The sequence below is a fragment of the Manacus vitellinus genome, unplaced genomic scaffold (genome assembly GCF_001715985.3).
Source record: "Manacus vitellinus isolate BGI_N305 unplaced genomic scaffold, ASM171598v3 scaffold_11_pilon, whole genome shotgun sequence".
Lineage (NCBI taxonomy): Eukaryota > Metazoa > Chordata > Aves > Passeriformes > Pipridae > Manacus > Manacus vitellinus.
Window position 1 is genome coordinate 17,865,208 of NW_021938895.1, and position 26,161 is coordinate 17,891,368.

The 26,161-nt window shown below is 37.3% G+C and overlaps 1 protein-coding gene across 2 annotated transcripts in view; it reads left to right on the plus strand.

Annotated features, from left to right (window-relative positions):
* Positions 1-26,161, plus strand: part of MYOM2 (myomesin 2) — a 77,572-nt gene that overhangs the window by 18,276 nt on the left and 33,135 nt on the right. For both annotated transcript variants that reach the window (XM_018088899.1, XM_018088900.1), the window contains exons 8-19: positions 2,129-2,217; positions 2,298-2,348; positions 2,619-2,783; positions 7,132-7,293; positions 9,157-9,298; positions 10,869-11,068; positions 11,780-11,833; positions 15,357-15,484; positions 18,195-18,378; positions 21,632-21,806; positions 23,164-23,285; positions 25,420-25,607. In XM_018088899.1, coding sequence (XP_017944388.1) covers positions 2,129-2,217; positions 2,298-2,348; positions 2,619-2,783; positions 7,132-7,293; positions 9,157-9,298; positions 10,869-11,068; positions 11,780-11,833; positions 15,357-15,484; positions 18,195-18,378; positions 21,632-21,806; positions 23,164-23,285; positions 25,420-25,607 — 1,660 coding nt within the window. The remainder of the gene's footprint in view (positions 1-2,128; positions 2,218-2,297; positions 2,349-2,618; positions 2,784-7,131; positions 7,294-9,156; positions 9,299-10,868; positions 11,069-11,779; positions 11,834-15,356; positions 15,485-18,194; positions 18,379-21,631; positions 21,807-23,163; positions 23,286-25,419; positions 25,608-26,161) is intronic.

Sequence of the window (26,161 nt, forward strand, 5' to 3'; positions counted from 1 at the left end):
CAAGACCAAGTACCAGGTTCCTGTCTGTGGGTCACAACAACCCCATGCAGAGCTACAGGCTGGGGGAAGAGTGGCTGGAAAGCTGCCTGGCAGAAAAGGGCCTGGGAACACTGGTTGACAGGTGGCTGAAGGTGAGCCAGCAGTGTGCCCACGTGGCCAAGACAGCCAATGACATCCTGGCCTGTACTCCTGTACTTGGCACTGGTAATGCTGCACCTTGAAACCTTTGTCCAGTTCTGGGCTCCTCACTACAAGAAAGACATTGAGGTGCTGGAGCAGGTCCCGAGAAGGGCAATGGAGCTGGTGAAGGGTCTGGAGCACAAGTCTGATGAGGAGCTGTTGAGGGAGCTGGAGTTGTTTAGCCTGGAGAAAAGGTGGCTCAGGGGAGATGGTATCACTCTCTACAACTATGTGAAAGGAGATTGTAGCCAGGTGTGGGTCAGTTTCTTTTCCCAAGTAACAAGTGACAGAATGAGATGAAATGGCCTCAAGTTGCACCAGAGGAGGTTTGGTGTAGCTGTTAGGAAAAATTTCTTCACCAAAAAGGCTGCCAAACAGGTTTCCCAAGTGGAGTCACCATCCCTGGAAGTGTTCAAAAAATGTGTAGATATGGCCCATGAGGACATGGTTTAGTGGTCTAACATGGTGGTAGTGCTAGGTTATAGGTTGTGCTTGATGATCTAAGAGATCTTTTCTAACCTTAATCATTCTATGATTTCAATTCCTTTAAATTGATTTTCAGACTTACTATGCCTATCTGAACTGTAGTATGGATTCCTACCCAGCTGCAGGCTTTTTGGTAATGTGACCTAATCTTAGGCCTAACCACTAGGTCTTTGATAACTAATTGTGTCATAAACTTTGTATTTTATTGCTTTATTTTGTGAGATATGTGGCTGAAGGGTTGCCTTGAGGAGGAGCTGTTAGACCAGTAAATTTAGAGAGATAAATCTCAATGTAATAGCACTTCAATCAAGTTGTGTTTAAGGCATCACAGTATAGGTAGTATAATTTTTATTACATGATCCTGTCCAGAACATATGCAAGAATGCATATATTGGTGTCTGATGTGCCTGTTACAGGCACTACATACTCTAAAATTGACATCTTATTATGCAATTTACATAAAACACCTTTACATATTCCTTCTCCCGCACCTGGGGTATATGACCTCTTAGAAGACAAATGCAACCAGAATTTCATCCCTTTCATCTGGCAGTTGCCAAGAAGACACAAATTTGCTCTTCCGAGGGCAAGCTAAGTGCATGCATGCACAATATTGTGTCTCATAATTGAAAATTTTTGAGTGGCCTCCATCATATGTACTACTAAATAAACTGTTCCTGATGGACTCCATTTTAAATAAGAAAAGAACTGGGGCATCAAAGTTTGTACCTATATCTTAACATCTGGCCATATATCTGCTAATGTAACATCCTCTTCAAGGAAGGATGTAGTAAGTGAGACAATCAATCACTGGGTCCTAGTTTACATGAAGTAACTATTTTTTGCTTTGTATTTGTTTATGTTGTCCTTGCACAGTAAAGGTTTTGTTTTTTTTTCTGGCTAAAAAAATATAACAAACCAGATCATTTATGCACATAATTTTGGTCAGTGTTCCTGTTATTTTATCATTTCCATTGGACTAAGAGATATGAGAGACACAAAAAATACCAGTATCTGCCATCTGGGAACAGCCATAGAAGGAGGAATTTCTGCAAGCATCACATGTACTTTTCTTCCATGTGTCTTTCTTAAAATATGTGGCAGAAGGGCAAGATGGATTAAGGAAGAATGTTACACACAGAAAGGGAATAGCCAGAGTGGCATTCTCCAACTATCTCCTTTTGATCATTCTCTAAAGGTCATTTTCAGTTTGCTCAAGTTAATGCAGCCTGCACACTAAGCTGTGATAAAACTGCAGTTAAGAAGAGTAGCGGCTTTCTGATTGTCTTTCATCAGTGTCTTGCACTGTGTGACACTCACAGAGAGCTTTGTACACTTTCCTTACCGGTAAAGAGCTTTATACACTTTCCTTATATTGACCTAGCTTGGCTTGTAGTATCAATCATTCAGAGAATTTTTATTTGCTTAAATAGACATCTGGTTTCCTCCTTCCCTTTTTCAGAGCTGACTTTGATGATTCTGCTACCTATTCAGCAGTTGCAACAAATGTCCACGGTCAGGCATCAACTAATTGTGCTGTGATTGTGCGAAGTAAGTCCTACTTCATAATTAAAACAATAAAGGAATATAATGCTCATACCATTGAATGTTTATTGTATGTTTATTTATAGGGTTCAGAGAGGATGAAGAGCCTCACCCTGCTGCGATAATGCCCTTCCATTGTAAGCCTTTTTTTCTATTTGCTTAGACAATTTATGTACTCTTTTCAGAGTAAGGTTTTACAGATGAGAAAACTGGATATAACTTACTTCTTCTGACTTTGCCTTCTAAGCTTTCAGTTATATTAGGAGCTATTGCATGATGCTCTTGCATTTCTAGATGAGCATTGAGTCAACAGAAAGCTCCACCTACTGTTCAGATCTGACAGTAATCTCTTTGTGCCAAGTACAATTTACTTTTACTCAAGTGTGTTTTAATTTTCTCATTCATAGTGCCCCTCTCATATGAAGTTTGCTTCACCCACATTGATGTCGAGTTTCTGGAGAAATTTGGAGTCACCTTTGCAACTGAAGGTGAAACACTGACCTTGAAGTGTTCTATGTTGGTCACTCCAGAGCTGAAAAGACTACGACCTCGTGTTGAGTGGTATAGAGATGGTAAGTTAGTACATTGAATAGAAGCTACCCATAAAATGCTGGAGGAGTCACTGAGGACACAGGTCAAGCTTAGAACATCATATTCTAAGAATTAAGTTTAGAATAGAGCAAACAAATATGTCTAGCTAGAATTTATATATGTGCATTTTCAATTAAGTGACCAGGTCAACATTTCCTTGAGCATACATTTACAGCAACAGGGGGTAACCTCATATTATCTGAAAATACCAATATTTATCATATTTACTGACTAGGTGGAGATCCAAACTCAGTTCTCAGATTTGACTATGATTTATAGTAGAATACTCTGACCACTGAGCAGAAGGGTACTCATAGGGCAGTAAATTGCAGTCTGAAGTACTGAGTAAGGTTATGGGTCTCCACTTCCATCTTGCTCCAGTGTTTATTGTGAGTTTTTTATTAAAATCACATTAATATATAGTTAGGGAATACTTATAGAAGTCAGGCCTGATACACATGCTGTTTATGTGCCATGTTGGTAGGTTGCTTTCCTTGCCTCTGGTCAGTGAAAAACGATGTTACACCAAGTGAAACAGTCTTACCAGGAAGTGCTGAAAATAACGTCACTAAGCGTATTGTATGCTCGGGTGGATGGTACACAAACCCTGCATGAGTAATGTTTGTTCACTGCACCAGAAAAGGGTTTTAAAACATAAAACTAGCTACTTGGAGTTTAATGGATAGCAGCCTGTTGTAGATATTTAGCTTACTGCTTTTCACCATCTCTATGTAGGATTCTACAATAATTATTCTGTCTGAGGATTTAAGGAAAGATGTGGTTATTTGTGAATCATAGAATCAGCTGGGTTGGAAAAGACCTCTGAAATCATCAAGTCCAAACCTTGATCCAACACTGCTGTGGTTACTAGACCATGGCACTAAGTGCCATGTCCAGTCTCATCTTAAAAACCTCCAGGGATGGTAAATCCACCACTGTCTCACCAAATGGTGAGACTTTTTCCCAAAGGGACCACATTGGAAAATGATGGCCTGCCAAGACTGATATTTGGACTGTGATGAATAAACTAAGAAGTGACAGTAAGATTAGTAAGACAAGAAAAGACAAGAGAATTCAAGATTAGGAAAATCAGAAAAAGGATGCTTTTGTTCCTGCTTATTATGCCTTTTGTTTCATGTCCATTATAGTTTTACCTAGATTCACATGTGAACCTTCAGGAAGCAAACTGCTACTTACTCTTCCATTCCTATTTATCTATCTCTGTGGATACTTCACTGTGATGGAACTATTAAATATCAGTAAAAAAAATATATAAAATAATAAAAATGAATTTTTTTTTGGCTGGTGAATAACCTAAAATCTAAGGCTCATACTTGAATCCAAATTCTGTTCCCATTGAAGTGTACAGGGATTTCACTGTACATTTTAGGATATTTAATCACTACGAATAATCACTCACCTCACTGTGAGATGAGCCATCATTTTCAAGGGTATCTTTACTTTGTCTCCTACTGGGTGCAGTTTCTCAAGGTACCAAGCCTCTCAAATTTTGGGTTTGAAACTGCAGCTCTGAAGAACTGCTAATTTTCAAGGGATACCAAATATTGTTCCACTTTTCATCAAACATGGATTTTTCTTGCACTATGGATAGGTGAGCAAAACCTTCTGGCCCTTTATCTTTGCGTCTTCATAATGCCAAGGTAATTCCCTCTTGATATGTAAAAATATTACATGCTTTGTTTTCCCCCTTCTTTGCAGTCTCATGAAAACCTGAGATGAAAACTTGGTCTGTTTAAAGCCAATAGGTTTTCATCCCATTGTTCTACATCTCGTTATGTTACATGAAATTAGGCATTACAAAAAAGCTTAGATTTGTCCTTCATTACATGTGCATGGATCACAATATTTCAAAGAGGTGTACAGGTGTATTGACTGGCAGAACTTGTTCCCAAACACAGAAGGAATTCACGCACTATGAACCTTTGTTATATGCTACAGTTCCCTGTGTTGAGTTTCTTGAGAGCTGGAGACAATGTATACATGTAAGCAATGAGAAGGTTAATAATTTGTTTAATATCATGTGGCTTTAGGCATTTTGGTTCTTTTGAGAGACAATATTTAATTCTACTCTTGCATTAAGACAAACTGTATTTTTTCTGTATTTTTCAGTTAGTGTTAATCAAATAATAGCAGCTAAAGTCCTGAGATGGATATGAATGGTTTACTTCTAATAGTTATACACAGGAGAAATATGTGTTTATCTAGCATAAATAAGCTTCACGCTAGTGAGCCTTATTGGGGGTGTCTACTAGACTCCTAGGGACATATAAGTCGGCTGAATCAAACCCTCTAAAGTGATTTGGGATTTGACAAACATGAATATGATGTCTGTTATTCATGGCTCAGTTAGAACAATTTAAGATACTGAAACTAAGTCAAAATAATACTTCAGGAACTTTAATCTAGATATGAGTTCAGACATTAGCAGGAACTTTCTGTTATTGATCTCTATTGTAATATAAACACTATAAAGCTATATGCGCTAGCATTCTGCAGCCATTTATTCTGCAATCTAGAATAAAACAATTGACTTCAGAGGGAAAAAAGAAGTTTCAGTATATAGTAGTTCACCACTCATTGTATGAACTTTCATCAGAGTAATGTACTAGGGAAATTATCTCTTGTACTGAAAACCACATATCAGGCTTGAGACCCACTGCCTCTATGGATTAGTAGTCTCCTGCAGATCTGTCCTTTGGTAAATTCTGGGAGAAGTAACAGAGCACAACACATAAATAGACAGTGAATTTCAGTGCAGTAGTATTATTGTGAGGTCAGGTGTATGAATACTTTCTATTAGAACTTCTAAATATGCTTGTAGCCTCCAAAATTTATTGTCTTCCTAGAAAGTCATTCCTCCAGACTGTATTAAAAAAAAGAGAGCATCTACTGAGTTCTGGTGGGTCTTTGGCCTTATGTGAGGGAGGGAAGTTTTTCTGCTCTTACCAAACACAACTGCCTCCTCAGTTTCTGGTCTCAGGTACACATAAAGCACAGAAATGGATGATTCTGACCTTAATAGACATTACAGGCTTGCTTACAATTTCCTTACATTCAAACCAGGGTGGCTACCATTCCACTCAAGTTTGCAGTCTAAATAAGTGACCTGCTTTTCAGAAGTGCTTTTCAGTTTTTTTCTTCAGGGTTTTCCACAGAGCTCATGCATTGGTTAAAGGTTCTAGGGGAAGATCCTTTCTAATTTGGTTTAAAATATTTCATGTCTCTCTACACAAAGTCTAAGTACCATTGTGACATGCATGACAGAAAGGGGACACTCAAATTTTCTAGGTAAGGATCTCATGTTTAAGAATCTCATGGGAAGGAACGTGATTGAATTTACTTTGTGTGCTTCTCATAAAACAAACACATGCTTAGATGATTATGCAACTTACTGTTGTAAGTTTTAGCAGTGTGTCTTCCAGATACTTTATTATCTGAATATGTGCCATTTTTTATACCTTCTGATGCAGTTCAGTGTTAGTAGGTGGAAAAACTGATTCCTCTGCAATTGTTTGAGTGTCTGCTCCAAAATGTATTTAAGCAATAGAATAATAGGCATTCATAGATATTCAGCTCTTTTATATACAGTTCTCCTGCATCGATTACAATAAATTACTGTGTAATAGGTCTTAGGGAGTTAAAAATCAAAAATAATCCAATTAGTTATTAAAAAGCATGATGTGAGAAAGTCTCTTGGCGAACATAAAATTTTCTGTTCATTCTTTTGCTCTGGTTTCACTAAGCAATCAGATTAATTTGCATTAATCATGGGTCACCACCTCTCACCTTTGAGAGATTTAAATTTAATGTTATTCACTGCTCAACAGGCATGACTTCAAATTTTAAGTTTGGTATGTATTTATAACAGTCTTCAGATCAAACTGGAATCTAGTCTTTAAATTTGGAGGAAGAAATTGAATAATCTGACATCTGACCTGAACAGGAAGCCAAACTTATTAAAAATGAGACAAAGTACCACCCTGCATTCATTATAGGGTATGGCAGGTTTTCATGTTGTTGTTTCTAAATGTGGATAATATTTTTCTCTCTCAGTGTATTAAAAATTATAGTGATGGGAATTATGCTGTTGGCACTGCATGGGGTAGTCTTATGCCTCATGTTCTCTAAAGTTCATTGATCAAATAAGTTTAGAGAGATGTAACTTACTCTCTGTAAGAGTGTCAAAGCCCTATCACTGAATCAAACTGGCATAAATGTTAGTTTGTGTCCCTGATTAGCAGAGGACTGCACTAGGACGTAGGCTGTTCTGGCAGCACAGCAACGTGCCTGATGGGTCTTCTCTTCCAGACGTGCTGATAAAGGACTCCAAGTGGACAAAGCTGTATTTTGGAGAAGGCCAGGCAGCTCTTTCCTTTACTCATCTCAACAAAGATGATGAAGGTTTATACACCCTGCGCTTGGTTACAAGAGGTGGAGTCAGTGAATGCAGTGCATACCTGTTCGTAAAAGGTAAACTTTTAATCTGCTTCTTGAGGAGAAATGAAAAAGAACAGTATAAAGGTTAGTTTTATTAAACAATTCTGTGTAATGACTGAAGTACAAAAGAAATACATCTCTGTGGTATTTCATAGTCATTTGTATATAGTAGTCTGTACTAGAAAAAAAGAGTCACCTTACATGAATGGGGAACTTCAAGAGGAACATGCCCCTGAGGACATTTTACTTCCTTAGGAATGGGAAAAACCATTCTTGTGAAGAAACAACTTGTTTCTTTTCCTGCCATCTCCTTTTCTGGTAGGAAATAAACATCTTTGCATAACATCAGTGCTCACTGTGATGATTTTAGCTTTAGTGATTGGAAACTGGGAATGGGCATGTTGGGCATTCTCATACCCTGTGCCTGGCCTTAGGGGTATGTGCAGGAGAAAGCAAAAGAACTATTCCCACCACTATACTAGTTACAGTCATGTCAATAATGAGAGAAAAGAAGCAAAGTTAGAAATTAGCTCACTGACAAATACGGGTTTCACAAGGGGACATGGATAAAAGGAGATAAATCTATTAAAACATAATAAAGGTCAGAATTTTCCATCCTGTTTGCAAGCACAGCTCCAGTGAAGTGAGAATGAGCCTCCACATGGATCTGTGAGCAGAACTTAGTGTTCACTTTCATATTTTTTCACTGAAAGATGAAAATATCTCTGGTTGAGCAGCTCTTTCCTCTTTGATGGTGGCAAACTGGAACAGCCCAACTTGAGCCATTGTAACCACTGTAGCTGTATTAATTTTAGATCTTATTTTTCTTGGAAGTGCCATCCAGACTTGTGTGGGGTCGAGGGGCATGAATGTTTTATTCAGGATGTTGAGATCCAGCTTCCTCACAGGACTAGTGCAAGAGCTTCATCAGCTTTGCAGTGTGTCTTGAAGAAGCCACTCTTCTAAAGCTTTCTATTTTGAAGTTACCTTCTAAGAAACACAGTACCCTGGTGAAAAAAGACCCACTAATATATAATAACTTTCTTAAAAGTTTTTGTTGTAGTGATGGGTCAATTTTAGGTACCTCTATTGTCCATTTTATATTGTGTTTGATCCCTTTGCATGCACAGGTCCCTGGCCTTGAGCTATGTCCTCTGGAGTCTCTAGTGTTCTCTGTTGGCCATTCTTTTGACTTTTTTCATGTATGTTGTGATTTAATACTGACCACAAACCGCTTCACAAATAATTGTGATTAGACTTCAAAAATTTAGACTACATACAGGGTGTTTTTTTGTTATAGAAACCTTTTTTTGAAGGGAGAGAACTTTACCTGTTAGCATTTTCATTAGGAGTTGCGGGTCCACTTCAGTCAACATCTTTCAAAATGAAGCCACAGAAGGGTATCTTAAAAGTGGAAGATTGATTACTTATGCATGTTGGTATTGTAAACTATAAACAAAAATTATCATTTCAAAATGTCCCAGGAGTTTGCAAATTTTTTATTCTTTAAGAGAGTTATTTTCCTCAGCTACATGTTCTTTACTGAGGACCTTGGTCTCTTCAGTAACACACTGAGCCACAGCTTTCCGTGTGTCAGAGCATCAAAAACACGTGTGGGTTAGGATTTTAATTCTCATGAAATGTTATAGGTGTTTGATGCCTAAACAGCTTTTCTGTCCTCAAAAATATCCCTGAACATTTTTGTCTATCTGAGTATATATACATTATGGTCCTGAACTATTATTGCAGTGAACTAGTATGTCATGAAATCTTTGGGCTTCCATTTGTATAAACAAATAGCACAATGAAATGGAAATCTTCCCTTTGCCTTTATGATGTGTTTCAGAGAAGTCAGGGTCAAAACTGATTTTTTTGTTTTTGTTTTTTTTTGTCCAGATGCCGATGCATTGATCGCAGGAGCACCAGGGGCACCGATGGATGTTAAGTGCCATGATGCTAACAGAGACTATGTAATTGTTACCTGGAAACCACCGAACACAACCAGTGAGAGCCCAGTCATTGGATATTTTGTTGACAAGTATGTAAACATTAGGATTTATTTAATTTTGTTAGTTGCCAGAAACATGTGTACGCTGAAGAGAAAAAAATTACCATTATATCCTTCAATGCATGTGTTCTTTAGATATATTTTTGCAGATCCTTGGCACTGGAACTCAGTTACACACTGTGTTAAATTATTACATTGTTTCCCAGCAAACTTTTAGGCCAGATGATCTAATGCTTTCCCAGGCAATTCTGGGCACAGTCCAGGAGTTAGCAGGGGCCAGAGGCCATTACAAGTAATCATTTGCAGGCAGACACATTTTATCAGACACTTAAAATGTTCAATAGTATGGATGTGGGTGAATCAGGGAATGAGCCCTGACAGTATTTAATTTATAGAAGCTAGAATCCATGGGCATCTTGAATTAAATTTAGTCTCTTTAATCTGTATACTGCAAAAGCTGAAACCTAGGAGTTATTACATTATCTTTTTATTTCTATCTTAAATGTAGTACATCAGGAGCTCAAGGCCTGGGCTCCCAGAAGCTGATAGTTTAAATCAAAATGACAGTCTTCTCTCCTTCAGTCAGCTTTGCACTTTGCTGGGGTTTCAGCTCAGTGTGGGCACTGGGCAACAGGGGATCCAAACGCTGTTTTGCATGTCTCTTCCACTGAGGTGCATGCTTACTCCTTGTAGCCAGAGCAGAACATCTGACCCTTATGTCTGAAAACGTCAGCAAAAACATTGTTGAAATTATTCCATAATGTATACTACTCAAAGAAACATTTGCAGCCCATTGCTATTTGTTACCCTGCTAATTTGGTATAGTTCAGTGGTAACTGTCTGGAATTGCTGGAAAATGTTGGTTTATAAGTGGCAGCCAGTATGAGGAAATTAACTTGAGACCTGGGGACTCTACCATCTATATCCAATTTGTGTAATGCATAGATTATAAGAGTATTTCACCTATTTTTTTATGATTTAGTCAGATATGTCTTTTGACATGTTGCTTGGATTACTGTAGTGCCAAGGAACCTTTGATCATGACCCTTTTTTTTCCTGGTACTGTCAGGTGTTAGTCTTCTACACCAAAGTTTATAGTAGTAGGACACAAACCATATATGTACACACAAAGAAGCCAGTATAAGGACATCACTCTGCTTCTTGATGACTCTATGCTCTGTGGCCCAGTTATTTTGGGAGGAAAAGGCATGAAGAGGTTTGCTTGATAATATGACAAGGAAGAGATGGAAAAGATTAGGTGAATGTTGCAATTTCAGTATGTTCTGTGGAGATGCATGTTAAAAATAAAAGCCATTAATTTATTGCTTTTAGAACAAGGAAGAGAAGAAAACAGAAGGGAAGCAGAACGATTTGAAAAGACCAAAAACTGTGGAAGAAAAATGACCTCTGCATTATGAAAAAATAAGAAAAGGGTGGGAACTGATTGTCTGATCAGACAAGAGTGTAAAAAGTGTGTGACTTTCATTAATGAGGTTTATGGTTTAGTTTCTCAACTTACTGAGGATGACTTCTGTGGTGTAGGATGGTGCCTATTTATTGTGAGATGATACTGATAAATTCTGCCTTCTGCTATTCCAAGATGTGAAGTAGGTTTGGAAAACTGGGTCCAGTGCAATGATGCTCCTGTAAAAATCTGCAAGTATCCCGTGACTGGTCTTTACGAAGGACGGTCTTACATATTCCGTGTGAGAGCAGTGAACAGTGCTGGCATTAGCAGGCCTTCTCGAGCCTCTGAACCAGTTGCAGCACTTGACCCCGCTGATCTGGAGAGAACACAAAGTAGGTTATGCAAGGCTAAACAGATGCCGAATATTTGATCTTCATTTTTTTATATTTATTTAAGATTCTGTTTGCTTAGTTAACCTAAGGATAGAGTTTATTTCTTCCTTTGATTGAATATCTTTTTACAGACTGCAAAGTAGCCTTATGAGAGCCTCTCCATGAATAGAGTAAGCCGGCTTGCTCTGGGGAGTAGTTTTATTGATTTAGCCTTGTCCTAAAGGCCTATGCAGATTCTGTATATCACACCTTCTGTTTTGTGTGTTCCTTTTACTCAGAGGGGAATTAAAGTAGTTATGAAGACTTCAGAGCATTCCCACCATGTTTCCTGTGAAATCTGAGTTGAATATGCACTGTTTCCTTTATGTACGCTTTATGTATGTGTGTGTGCTTTCCTTTTCACATAACACAAGTCCAGCTCATGATACAATTTTTTACTAATCTGTCCCAGAATAAAACTGTCTACTGTTCCTATGAGTCTTGCTTTTTAGCACATCTTTAAATAGTACGGTCTTATCATGCTCTGTTTTCCTATGAAGGTTAATAAATCAATGTACAACTTTGAGTTTACTCCATCTGGAGAAAGATTTAAAAACGACAGTATAGAAAAGGAAGTTTACAGGCTTTTGAACAGATGGTGAACAGTAACTTGCAGAATTTGTAAATATATTGAACTAGTTCAGGAAACTAATTGAATATTTTGATTAACAGCTATTCATGTGGATGAAGGGCGAAAGATTGTGATCAGTAAGGATGACCTTGAAGGTACGTAGCATTTCTACAATTTCAATCCATCTGTTTATGCTCCAGGATTTTAGCATTATAATTAGAAACATAGCTTGAAAAAAATCCATCTAGTGAGCTAAGTCTTTATATTAATAAATAAAGACAGATATTCTGGCTTGCAAGGCTGAGAGAACACAAATAAAAGGTGAGGCTTGGAAGGACAGAGAACATCACACTCTCAACATCACAACTTTTATTATGTTTTGGCAGCATGTCCTCACCTTTTTGCTTTGACTAATGCTAAGATGAATTTAAAAGCATTTGATTGCCCAAATTTCCCTTCTTTGTATCCTTGTGGCAGCTAAATATAGGATTTTTTAGACTGATTTTGATGATCTGAGCAAGTTATTGCCATTTTCATAAAAACTTATGCATTGTTTAATTAATTCTTTAATTCTTTAATTAATATAGTTATCTGAATGCAAAGGTTGTTCTTAAGGTTAAGGTTATAGGTTAAATACTCTTCTTATTCAGGAGAACTGGAGACATCTCTGCCAACTTTTGAGATAAAGTCTGAATTTCTTCTGATTTTAGTTGTTTCCCTATGTGATGATTTGTCTTTTTAGGCTTGAATAATTATCTTCTTTATACTTAAACTGTCAAAAATGTTAACTATAATGGCTCAGCAGTAAAGAAAGAGTCTGTCTGCTCTCTTCCACAGAGGTTATAAAGGTTATAAAGCTGTAACTACAATAATAACATAGTAAAAGAGAAACCACCTGAGAACAGGTGTAGTTTTAAGGAGAATCAGACATTGAATGCTTTCCCCAGTACATGGAGAGGACAGATGAAGTTTCTCTATTTTTACAATGACACCCTAAATGATATGAGATGGGTATTATAGGATCAGAACCAAATTATAGGATCAGATTACAACTGTCTTAGTTCTTTGGCTTCACAGAATGTCCTCCTGCTCTCAGGATCACCTGAGAGTGATCAGAGGTAGTAAACGGTCAGTCTGGTGTAGGCATAAATAATAACAGTTGGATTTCTGTAGCATGAATGTGCGTATTTAATAAAGGAGTATGAATATTCAAATACCGCTGCTAATATAGATAATTACTTTCATCTGCAAGATTTGAGAGTATTTCTGAAAGAATGATCTCATAGATTACAAATGGTTTCACTATTTAGTGCAGGATGATGTTCTGTTCTGAGAGAGCACGCTGCGCCATCACGTTATATCATTACAAAGTATGGTAGCTTTGTTTTTTTCAAGGACGGAAGAAAATGTGTTGAGATTTAGTTATGTAAAACCACTTGGAAATCTTTTGACTTTATACTGTGAAGGATTATTGTAATTTTCTTGGCTGCATGTTAGCAATTTTGTCTTAAACTCAGCTGATTCATGTGCCTTTCTGAAAGAAAAAATATAGTTGTAGGAAATCAAATATAGAAAGCATTGACAGAAATAAATTTTCACTGAATAGGTCAGTTTGCTTTAAAAAAAGTCTGGTTTTGATTGGGAAATGTATATGATGAAATAACATCATAGAATCATAGAATCATAGAATCATAAAATGAACTGGGTTGGAAGGGACCTCCGAGATTGTCAAGTCCAACTCTTCATCCACTACCACCGTGTTTCCCAGACCATGGCACTGATGTCACATCCGGTCTCATCTTGGAAACCTGCAGGGACAGAGAATCCACCACCTCCCTGGGCAGCCCATTGCAATGCCTGATTACCTTCTCTGTAAAGAATTTCTTCCTAATGCCTAACCTAAACCTCCCCTGGCAGAGCTTAAGACCATACCCTCTTGTCTTGCTGATAGTTGCCTGGGAGAAGAGACCACCCCCCACCCGGCTACAACCTCCTTTCAGGGAGTTGTAGAGAGTGATGAGGTCTCCCCTGAGCCTCCTCTTCTCCAGGCTAAACAACCCCAGCCCTCAGCCTCTCCTCATAGGACTTGTACTCGAGTCCCTTCACCAGCCTCGTTGCTCTTCTCTGGACCTGCTCCAGCACCTCAATATCCTTCCTGAACTGAGGGACCCAGAACTGGACACAGTACTCCAGCTGTGGTCTCACCAGCGCTGAGTACAGGGGAAGAATCACCTCCCTGGACCTGCTGCCACACTGTTCCTGATCCAGGCCAGGATGCCATTGGCCTTCTGGGCCACCTGGGCACATGGCTGGCTCACGTCCAGCTTCCTGTCGATCCAAACTCCCAGGTCCCTCTATGCCTGGTTGCTCTCCAGCCACTCTGTGCCCAGCCTGTAGCACTGCATGGGGTTGTTGTGGCCAAAGTGCAGGACCTGGCACTTGGCCTTGTTGAACCTCATCCTGTTGGAATCGGTCCAAGTCTCCAGGCTGTCCAGGTCCCTCTGCAGAGCCCTCCTGCCTTCCAGCTGATCGACACTCCCCCCCAACTTAGTGTTATCTGCAAATTTGCTAATGGTGTACATTTTGAGCCTGATTCATTCTACAGATGTTTATAAACTGTTAAAAAATTACTTTCACAATTTAGAGGTTATTATTAAAACATTTTTTCTCTTTTTTAATGCCAAATCTTGAGCATTTAAAGGGTATATGCTCTTTGCTAGCCTGAGAATTAGAAAAATGTACCTTCAAAGAACAAAACTTTTTGCTTTCTCTGTCACAAACCATAAAAATAAAATATTTTGAGGTGTCTGCTGAGTTGCTATTTCTGACCTGTTACCAAGAGGAAGCTTCTTCAGGGCTGTATAGCTATGCCTGTGTAGTGGTCCTTCACAGGTCTGAGCCCCTCCTATCTAGTGCTGTTTCACCATTGTAATTCCTTCGATTATGGAATTGACTTTTTCTCACAGTGCGGTGGGTGAGCGGGACCACAAAGGACCATGCAGAATTCCTCCTGCCTGGCCCAGGGCAGACAAGTTCTGTCTGACATTCCCAGTAACCCTGCAGAGTGAGTGGGAAGACGAGTCTGATTAGACCACATTACCTGTTGGAACCACCAGAGGGCTGGTGACATATTTTTATGTCTCTGATTTCATAGATTTTACAAGTGCTTTAGACTATACAACTGGTAATACCACCATGTTACAGGATACATCGCTAATAGGTTCTGCTCCTTTTTCTAATTTCCTCTTTGTTTTAAAAGTGTTTTTCTCCTTATAGTTCTTCTCTTCTAGATATTTTTTCTATTCTAATTTCTGATAATAACACTTTGGATTTTTGTTTTTGATCCAAAAATCTGGTGTTTGCATATAGGGAGTAGGTTTTTTACCAGAAAATCAAAGTAATTCAGTTTTGATCAAAGAAAAAAGTGTGACAAATGCACAGATTTTCAGGGGGCATATTTAACTTTTATTGGAAAAGTAACTAGCTGTTAATACTGGAGTTATTATTTATCAAAATTTAATCAAAGTGGTCAAGTGAACTGCACAGATGGTATCACAGGCCCTAATATCTGAGCATTGCACTGCAGAGCAGGAGTTCAGAAAGATAGCTGTGGCATGAAGTGCTGACCCTGGGGGTTAATCTGCTGTTTAACACTTGCTTCATTTCTTACTCTTACAGGGCATGTTCAGATTCCAAGCCCTCCCACCAATGTACATGCTTCAGAAATCAGCAAAACATATGTTGTACTCAGTTGGGATCCACCTGTTCCCCGTGGCAGGGAGCCACTCACGTATTTCATTGAGAAGGTACTGTACTGTGCAGTGGCATTCTGCTGTAAGGTGCTTCATTGCTGTGTGCAATTACATTCAACCCATTTTCAGAACTGCAGAATGAACAATAAAACTAACACTTTCTGTGGCTTTTCAGGATTTGGAAATGGGATATTAGACAAGCATGGATAATCAAATATCTTATGGCATGATTTAATGAGCATTGAAATTCAAGGTCCAGGGAAAAGGATGCCCCTGTGCTATTTGCTTACTGTTGTCTAAAATGGGAACAAACTAATAGTGTAAGGTAGCAGTTTAAAAAAAATGGAAAAGAAACATCTTAAGTTTCTTACAGGCAAGATTGTAAGTTTTCAGTCAGTCTGTATTAAAAGAAAGTTGGCAGAGCAAGGAATAAAAGTGATTCCTAATTTGATCTTCACTTTGAATTGAAAGGGGACTTTCATGATCACAGTAGGAGAGGTTTGTTCTTCACCCACCTAAGTGACTAAAATTTAGATAAATCTAGCCATGAGCCAGGATTTTAAGTTATATTGGATTGCAGCAACTTGTTACAAAGTTTTCCCAGTAGATAAAATGGACCTTGTACCTGACCTCTAAAACTCTTACGTGCCAAACTATACTTAATTTTTATGAATTATGCTTCTACCATATGCCCCCTATTAACTATCCACAAACACTTAACCTGTCCATAAAACTGCCATACATTCAATTTACATCTTGAATATTGTGTCAGGCTTTTCTCAGTCCATTACTTTACAAGTTGTTTTCTTCTCACATCTGAAATTCCGCACATTCCTCCACAGTTCATTTCCTAGCCTTCCTCTTCACGTCACTCATATCTTTGCAGCCCCCATCTTGTCTTTTCCCTCTCAGACAAATGAAAAATCTGCACTTCAAAAGACTTTTATAGCCCATTTCTACATTTTTCATCTTCCATTTCCTGTTGGATATTGAACAATTGTCATAAAGTGAAGACCAGACACTAGTAAAATTTTCCAGCATGCATGCCCATGATTTCTCCTGCTCAACCTTTCACATTCAAAAGAAGTAACGAAAACTTCCATAGAAATAAGTATCTTGTTATTCTTTCTATGCAATAAAATAGCATATCTTCCTTGCACTTATTCCCAGCTACACACGTCTGTTCTTATCTATACATTTCAAGCATATTGACACTTAAGGATTTTGAAGCTCTTGCCATGGAAATACCTTGTTATTTCCAGAATATGCAGAAATAGTTCAGATCAAAAACTCAGAGGTAGATTTCCACTGAGTGGACACCCACACTTGGTTACTGAAGGGAAGTGAGAATGAGGACTAAAAGGCTATTATTAGGGGGAAAAAAAGGTCTGTTATACTAATTAATACCTGAATCTAAAAATCTTTCTGCATATAAATAATTAATATATATGAATAGATTAGTCAGTTCATACATGAAGTTTGTTTTTTACTTTCCACAGTCATCTGTTAGCACAGTCTTCTGGAAAAGCACAGTTTCTAATTATTTTATTTCAGACAAAGAAGACTCAGTCCTGAATAATAAAAATGTATTTGTAGAGACTTCAAGAAACTCAAAATGGAAATGAGTTCTCTATGTTATAAAACCACGTTCTCTTAAAATCATTAATTTAACAGATAAATCAAATCAAACTGCAGATCAAAATGTGATGATTAGTCTTTCCTCTGTGAAAATGAAATGCAACAATTAATGTTTTTCATGTCATGCAGTAAAATATAAGGCAAAATAATGTTTATTTCATATTTTCCAGCTTTTTATGATCAAGAAAATGTATGTTATATTTTTTTTTTCTGTTGAGAACATAAGGTGGGTTCAGTATCTATGAAAAAGATCTCAGTATATGGACTCTAGCTGTTTATATTTTTATTATTTATCTATGGTAAGCTTCATTATAACAAGGTAGTTTCCAAGCACCCATGAAACACTGTTTCTCTTCTAAGAAGATCACAGTCTATCAGGTTTTGTTCCCAGACTCTCTGTTCTGAAATTTAATAAACACATAAGGTGTATGCACCTTTCTGTGAATCAAAGAAATTTTCTTTAAGCTGTTTATTGGGCACTCGGGTTTTACTAAACTTTCTGAAAGATTCCATGACTAATTTTTGGTTGGAGTAAAGAGTTTATGAGGGAAATCTAAGGGACAGCAGACTTCTGTCAGAGTGCCGGTTTACTGGCTCTCCTCCATGTGCGGTTGTGGTGATGATAAGCTCAGCTACTGCACTGAGAATATTCAAAAGTAATTACTTCATTTGATAAATGCTTTTTGGGGCTTGGCATTGCTCAGTGGAATACATAAAGTGGTGAGTAAAGTAACATTTCCTTTCCTACCTTTCTGCAGAATTTGGATTAGGACTTGCTTGCTTGATACCAAATCTTTGGGTGTTCAAGTGAGTTTTGCAGGAAATGAGAATAATTCTTTTGGGATCAATCACGGTTGACAGTCGTGGCCCTGACCGAAGGCTGGTTGTATGTACAAGTGTGCATGTACTGAAGCTGAGACAGGCAGGGAGACAGTGAGGCATTCAGATCTTTTTGAAGAGTAATGGAATGCATGAGCTATGGGAATTTGCATGTGTTTAAGGGAGGCATTTGAGAGCGATCCTTCTCTCACAGCTCTTAATAAATTCATGACAGAATGCAATACAGCAATATGTTCATTTTTTGACAGTTCACAGAAATTATTCACAGCTTTTTTTTTTCTTGTAGTCCATGGTTGGCAGTGGAAGTTGGCAAAGAGTCAATGCACAGGTTGCAGTAAAATCTCCTCGCTATGCAGTGTTTGACCTTGCAGAAGGAAAACCTTATGTTTTCCGAGTGTTGTCAGCAAACAAACATGGCATCAGTGATCCATCTGAAATCACAGAACCTATTCAACCACAAGATACTGTTGGTAAGGTGTTAATTGTAAGACATTAATATTAAAAACAATAGATATTTTACAAAATGGAAATAGATAACTCATTATAATTAGATTAATATAACTACAGTAATAATAATTGACTTTATTTGTGTTCAATTCCGTGAAGGATTTCAAAAAGATCAAAATTTTAGAAACTTTCTAAAATTTTCCTAATGATCACAAGTCCCCTTACTGAAAACAATAATCATTAAAAAGTTAAATTATTTTTAGTTATTCACTCTTCAGTGCTCTATTAATGTGACTTTTCAAAAAAATAGGGTAATGCAGGTTAATTGCTAACTTAGATAATTATATTGTCTGGTTTGGGTAATTATATACTACCTAACTCCCTACAGTTTCAGCTAGATAAGGTAGCCTTTAATTTCTTTCTTAGTATTCTAAGTTGCAAATTACTGCTGGTGCAGAATTCCTGTGGCAGGAAGTTGAGTAGATTTCAGAAATAGGGGAACATACAATTACATGTTCAGTGGTAATTTCCCAAATGAAAATGAAATGTTTATCCTGGGGCCAAATTCAAAAACACAAATGAAAATTTAGGGAGTGTCTATTAATTTTATTTTTCAAATATTTGTTTTGCTTTTGCAATTTTGCAGAGGTCACATACAACAGCTCTATGTATTGATAGCTGTTACCTTAAGTGCACATAAGTTACTAGTACACTTGTTACTAATATAAAAATATTTACAATATCTGATATACAATTGTTAAAAAATATAATCCATATCTTCAGCTTGTAACTGCACATGATAAAATAAAAGCAGCTTTTGCTTTTATACATTCTTGATTTGATGTCTCATTAATGCATATAACATTCAATATTTCCCAAGGTAGCAAAAAACCCACTGCATTTATTTCACTTAGTACATAAAATAGGATATCCCTTAGGGGTTAATGCAAATCATTCTGAATAAATTACAGCTTTAAATAAAGCATAAAGCAAAAGATTCTGTTTTAAAGAGAATCTGCAGGAGTATTTTCAGAGATGAACTTTAGCATCTGAGCTAAAATATGTTAGAAACACATCGCTCCTTTTAGTTGCCTTCATGTAGTGTCATTTGATATTCTTGAGAGTAGCTGAGACAACTTCATGGGGTGGCAATAATTACACAGAAATTATGGGTAGATTTTAAGCAGAACTTAGGGAATGGATTTGGTATCTTTGGCCATCCAAAATGATGTTTAAAATTATGCAACTGAATTGAGTGGTAAAAGACTATTCAGTCTGAGATTAAAATCTAAATTTAGGTGCTTCCATGTAGGTATCTACAGGTCCACTAGGTGCCTCTGCTCTCGCTGTGGCAGTTGGAGCCTGGAAAATAAGTTGGTTGATGTGGCCATAAGTTGCCCCATAGTACCCAGCTGTGGAGTGTCTGCATCGGGGTGAGATGAATTGTTTTTAGGACTCTACCAAGCACTGAGCAGAGGCTCAGTTTGACTGCTAAGAAGACATCTAGTACCTTTGCAAATGGTTTCAGTTTACCATTTCAGAGGACTGTAGGTATTATCTCCTGAGTCATATAAAACAGCTCAATGAAGAAGTGTCAGATGGTCTAAAATGGCTCTAAGTGATTTTGTTTGGGTAACTGAATTAAGCCCTAGGTCTTGGACTATAATGGCAGCTTAAGAACATATGCTTTTAGACACTAACACTTAAAGGCCTAAATGGAGAGATGTTTATCTAAAACTGAATCCATTTGATCTTACAGATTTATTGCATAAAGTACGTTAGTCTGTAAGTATTAATTTTTATTTTAATATTGAAGGACTAAGTGGAAAAAATCGCTGCCTTTCATTTCATGCTGCTTCTAGTTCTCTGCAATATATCAGTCTGAGAAAACTAAAATGCTTTAAATAGGCAAGTAGTGGATGACTTTCTTAACCTGTCATGCTAGGCTGAGACATTGCCTTAGTTTCTTACATTATGAAAGCTCAGATAGATATTTCATAGTGTACAGACTGTGTGTTGGTTCTTACCAAGATCTTTTTTTCTATTTAGATCTCAATATGTCTGATTCTATTTATGCATGTTCAGATGTTTAGATAATATAAACCAACAATGAACTTTCATTGCTTGTAAAGTGAAATGCGTACTCTGCTACCTTGGGAGAACTGTAGTCAACAGATGAAAGGAAGCTTTATCCACTTCTGCTTGGTGCTGCTGAGGTTGGTCCTGGAGTATTGGTTCCAGTTTTGGCTTCCTTATTCTAGAGGAATGGTTATGGAGGAGCTGGAGAAGTCCTCTAAATAGCAACCAAGATGGCCAGGGGCTTAGAGATCGAGACCTCTGAAGAGAGGTGGAGGTACCCGGGCTTGTTTAGTTTGGTGTCTTACAAAGATAATGGTGCCAAACTGTTCTCAGCAATGCCAGATGACAAAAGAAACAGGTAACAGCCAAAAATTGTTACACTGGACATACTCTTTTAATGAAAGAAGTGCAAGAGTGAAGTGATGGAAGAGGTTGTGCAGGAAAGCTGTGAAATCTCAATTGTCAGAGGTTTTCAAGACTTAGGCAAATCCATGACTGACAATCGAGTTTAGTGTTGGTGGTAATCCCACTCTCTGTGATAGGATGAACTAGATGATCCCCAGAAATCCCTTCTAACCAATGTTCCTATGCTTCTGGAAATTCATTTAGCTATGTTTAGCTAAAGCCTTTGCATTCAAATATATGCTAAAGTTGTCCTAAAAAGCCCATATTTTCTAAATTGGTATTGTCATTAGTTGACTGGAAGGGAGCATTTCTTAACACTCATGATATACCTTTATAGTTTATGTACATGTCTTACTAATGCAGTAGTGCTACAGGGACATGAGTTTTTCATCAACCTCTTATTGAGAGAGTACATTTGAGGGAGGAATTTTGAGAGTTATCATTTTCATATCTGAATGCCTTCATCCACATCAGTATTTGGAAATATGTTCTCCTATAATTGACTTCTCAGAAAATCTGTATAAAATCAGATTTGTAAGGAGCCTCATAGCTTAGAGTATTCTGAGTAAACAAATAGAAAAATAAATATATTTTTACACACATATATGTAAGTATGCAGACTTAGAGTGAAAGAAATACACTAAAATATGTGTCATATAATGATATTAACCTCGTAGATGTCATAGCTCTAGTGATTAAATATGATCAAAGTATACAGTGTTTCATCTAGCTCAAATTACTTTTGTCTTTACGTGTTTCCTAATAGTGTACATTTTGTCTCTTTTTTCCTAGTTGTTTCATCTGCACCTGGTCAGGTGGTGGCCACAAGGAATACAAAGACATCAGTTGTAGTTCAGTGGGATAAACCAAAACATGAAGAAGATTTATATGGCTACTACATTGACTATTCTGTGGTGGGATCAAATCACTGGGAACCTAGTAACCATAAACCTATTAAATATAACAGGTATTGACAATATATCTATATTTTTGGGAGATTTGAAAAATATAGGATAGTTTTAAGTCAACTTACATACTAAGCCATAGTGTTATAATGGAAGGAGAATATTGAATGAATGTGAAGGAAAACAGTCTGCAGACTCTTAGAGCTAAGTTTTCCAAACTGCAGGGCAGATGACAGACTTTGTCCCACCTCCCTTTTTTTTTCCTCCAAAAAGAAGCATCCTTTTTTTTCCCCCCATGACTTTGTGTCATAAAAGCTGGTTCTAGAGATATGTTTCTGAGTGTCTTGGACATGAGTAAGCATAAAATAAATACCTTTCTTAAAGTATAAATTATGTTGTGGCGTAAACACACCTGATTCACATAAATATGAGAAGGAGAGAAAAGTCAAAAGTTTTATCATAATCCATGGAAAAGAGGGCAAAAGGTTAGGCCATTTCAGCTATAAATATGGTGGGAAAAGTGCTTTGGCTGCTGACACCACTGTGCAGGAAATCCAGGTGTCCCATTCCAGAAATGTCAGAGCTCCCTGATCTGTTACATCTGTGGATAAAGGATGGCAGCCCCTGTCCCTAGTTCCCTTGTCATGACACTAGCCCTGTCTGTATTTCTAATGATTTCTGACTCCCTCCCGAAAATATCACACTTCATTATGGGATTCTTTAATTAATTTCCTCTGTGACAATCATGCTTACTTTTATTGGAATCACTCACCAAACGCAAAGTTTAGACGTGTAGATTGTATTTTCTATAACGAGCATATCATGTTGTTTAGTGTATTTTTTTCAGTTATTAATTGGTTTTGAGTGACTTTGTATTCTGCTGAATCCTTTTTTCAAGTAGTCAAGGAATTTGATCAAAGAAAAAGTAGAGACTAATTCTTGGTCAAAGGGATTGGGACAGAATAAAAATAACAAAAAGCATTTATTTGTTCATACATGAGCATACTCTACAATAGGATAGTTCTGACTTTTCTATCCAGTACAATAATTACCTAGAACCTCAGATCAAAACTAAAACCTATTTTGGATAGGGACTACAAAAGTACAGTGAAAAATACAGTCCCTTCTCAGAATAGATTAGAATTTAGCAAGCCAAAGTTCAGGGGGAATATATTATATTTTATCTGACTTTACCTGCTAGATCAGCATTAGCAGTCTAATGAGTGACTTTCCTTCCAGTGTCCCATTCTATTTTATTGTACAACAGCATGTCACTGTATTACAGTTTCCCTCATGGAAATATTTTCCTTTGTGAAACACTCATGAAGTTGAGCTTTTTAAGTGTTACAACAATTTCATCTTACAGCACAGAATGGTTCCTGTAAAATAATAATATGCAATGCTATTTTTTTAACCCAGGTTTGTTGTTCATGGTTTGGAGACTGGAGAGCAGTACATCTTCCGTGTGAAGGCTGCAAATGCTGTAGGATTGAGTGAAAACTCACAGGAGTCAGAGGCTGTAACAGTACAGGCAGCCCTTAGTAAGTGTGATTCTGTGCAACTCAGCTTCTTGTTTCTTGAATGAATCACATATTTTCAGCAATCACGTCCTTTGGTCTGATTTGCTGTAATAGTATATCATGTAGCCATCCAGCACATCTGCTTAATGATGTCTGTGTTCTGGCATGTGGCTGTTCTAAAGAAAATACTGTATAAAATTCTTTTATAAAAAAAGCTATTCATAATGGCTGTTAGAAATATTGGGCAAGATGCACTGTAATAAAAAGGTTGCCTTCTACTCATAGGCTGTATCAAAGAAACTTAAATTTTTATTAAATTAGACAAATAGTTTCTGAGTGACTTGAAGTAGTGCAAAACATTGCTCCATTTAGAAGAGTCTTGGCAAACTTTATTACTGTGTGGCTGAACCAAACAGAAAATTCTCTTTGTCTGCTCCAGTTTGGAGCACAATGTATTTATAAATAAAATTTCTGTGTAAGATCAACTATGCAACCTTCAATGGGAATGATACCTGTTGAGTGAAAGGCTGGATAATTAGTTAGAGAAAAAAGCACACAAATCTGGGCTACTATAGTCCAATTTTTATTTCTGTACAGTTTAAATTTCATACTGAAAAATTTAAAATAGAACACCTTTTCCCCAGTTGAGTGACCTCTGCCTCTTGGAGAAGACCAATAGACACACTTGTCAGAAATAAACCTTTAGAAGATTTATAATTCAGAATGGCTAATAAATTTGGATAAATGGCTGATAAATTTGGATGTTGCTGACAAAGTTACTCTATTTGATTGTTTTAGGACGAAGTGTGTCTCATATGGGTAGGTGGTGCATGAACACTTGTACACCTATCACCACTGTGTTGTAAATGCACTCGTACCTATTACTTTGTCACTGTTTGTTTTGAAGATAAAGGTTGCATGGGGTATGTCACCAAACACAGAGCACATGGATCTTACACACCCTTGCAGGATGTGGATGGCTTTTGTCCATTTTGGTAGCCTTAACAGGAATTTAGCTGGACTATTTATAGGTGACTTACATGGCTAGAATCTTTCTGTAGTATTATTTTAAGGGTATTTGTAGGAGTTTGCTCTGTTCATTCTTATTTACGAAGAAATGGTAATAAATGCAAAGGCCACATTTCATGGCCTTTGAGAAGACCTGTCAGAAAAAACATTAGCAAAAGGCCAGTTCTGCTGATTACTCTCTGTTTTTATGCTGATCACTAGTATAGCTGCAAGATCAGGAACTGTAATAAGGGCCTTTGCTAATGTATTCTTTTCTGGAGGTAGGTTACGTTCTCTCAAGTTATACTGGTAATTCAACTGAAAATATCATATGAGCTTTAGGGCTGGGTGCTTAACCTGCACAGACAGCAGCACATCAATGTCAAGAAAGGGGTATCTTTGGGCAAACTTTCAAGCATGGATGGCAAATCCAAAACTGCTTGCTAGAAGGGGTGCTTGCTAGTAGTAGGGGAATAAAAGACCCAGAAAAAGACTTTTCTTCATCTCTAGGAAGATGACTTTATGGCACTTCTGCTTGTGATACATATGGGAGTAAATCCATGCAGGAAAACTCATGAAGGAAATTACTTTTCTCTCTCAACATAAGTTAAGTTACTGAAAGTCTAAATATTTGCTATTCCTTATAGGACAAGTCTGAAGAAAGCATATAATATCAGGATAGGAGAGGAAAATCATGAGAGCCGTAGTCAGTCCTATGACTTAATTTCTTTCAAGTTCATACCCTTTTTTTTTTTTTAATTGGATGATTTTTACTGTATTCCAGAAGTACTTGAGTGGCTTATTTGTTTCTTAGCAGTAAAAGACCTTCTGATCCTTTTCCATCTACTAGCATAATATTTGGTCTGGAGAGACTTGTTGTCATTATAATTTCAATATCAAAGATCACCTATTCCTTCTTGCTATATCCTGAGAGGGCAGAACATTAGTCAGATGTTTCAAAAGCTTTCACATTTATATCTGGTGATAAAATGAATGCTGATTAGCAACTTTACAGCTGCTTTGCTACCAGCATGCAGCTGACAGCAGTATGCTGCAGAAAACAGAATCAATACCAAAAATGCTAAACAACTTCTACACTGCAGTGTTTTAGACTCTGTCCTAACTCAGGTTGCTTATTTCCTTATAGCTTGTCCATCATATCCTCATGGTATCACACTTCTGAACTGTGATGGTCATTCAATGACCCTTGGTTGGAAAGCACCAACATACAGTGGAGGTTCACCAATCCTTGGTTATTATATGGATAAACGGGAAGCTAACCATCAAAACTGGCATGAAGTCAATTCTTCCCTTATTACTCAGACAATTTATACGGTTGGTATTTTTTAGTCCTTATGTTTTTGGAGTTGATTTATACTGTTTCTTTGGTTTTTTTTTTTTACACAGAAGTTCTTTAGATACTACAACAAAACTAGGCACCATATGGAGTGCAACTGGAGTAGAGAATCAATGCCATCCCCTGCTATGAAATTCTGAGACAAATAAGGCCATTCAAATGAGAAAATTTTTGAGGGAAAAGCATGAAGTACATTCTTCACAAGGGAAGAGATGAGCTATAAAATGCTTCACAGACTATTTTCATTAATGATCACTCTATGTAGCACCACTGTAATGACATACAGAGAGAGGATGGAAGCGTTTATCAGGACCAATAACTGTGCTGTCTGTAGAACTGGAGACGTAAATGAAATGGAGTTGGGTTGAGAAAAAATATAACTGTTCTTGTTCTTACTCTCAAAATCTGCCTTCAGCTGAAAAAAGATGTATATTAATGAACCTAACTTTATATTTCCTCTTCTCCTTTACAGAGTACCAGTTTTGAAATAAATTACTTCTCATTGCACTTACAATGTATTAAAAGTTTCTTA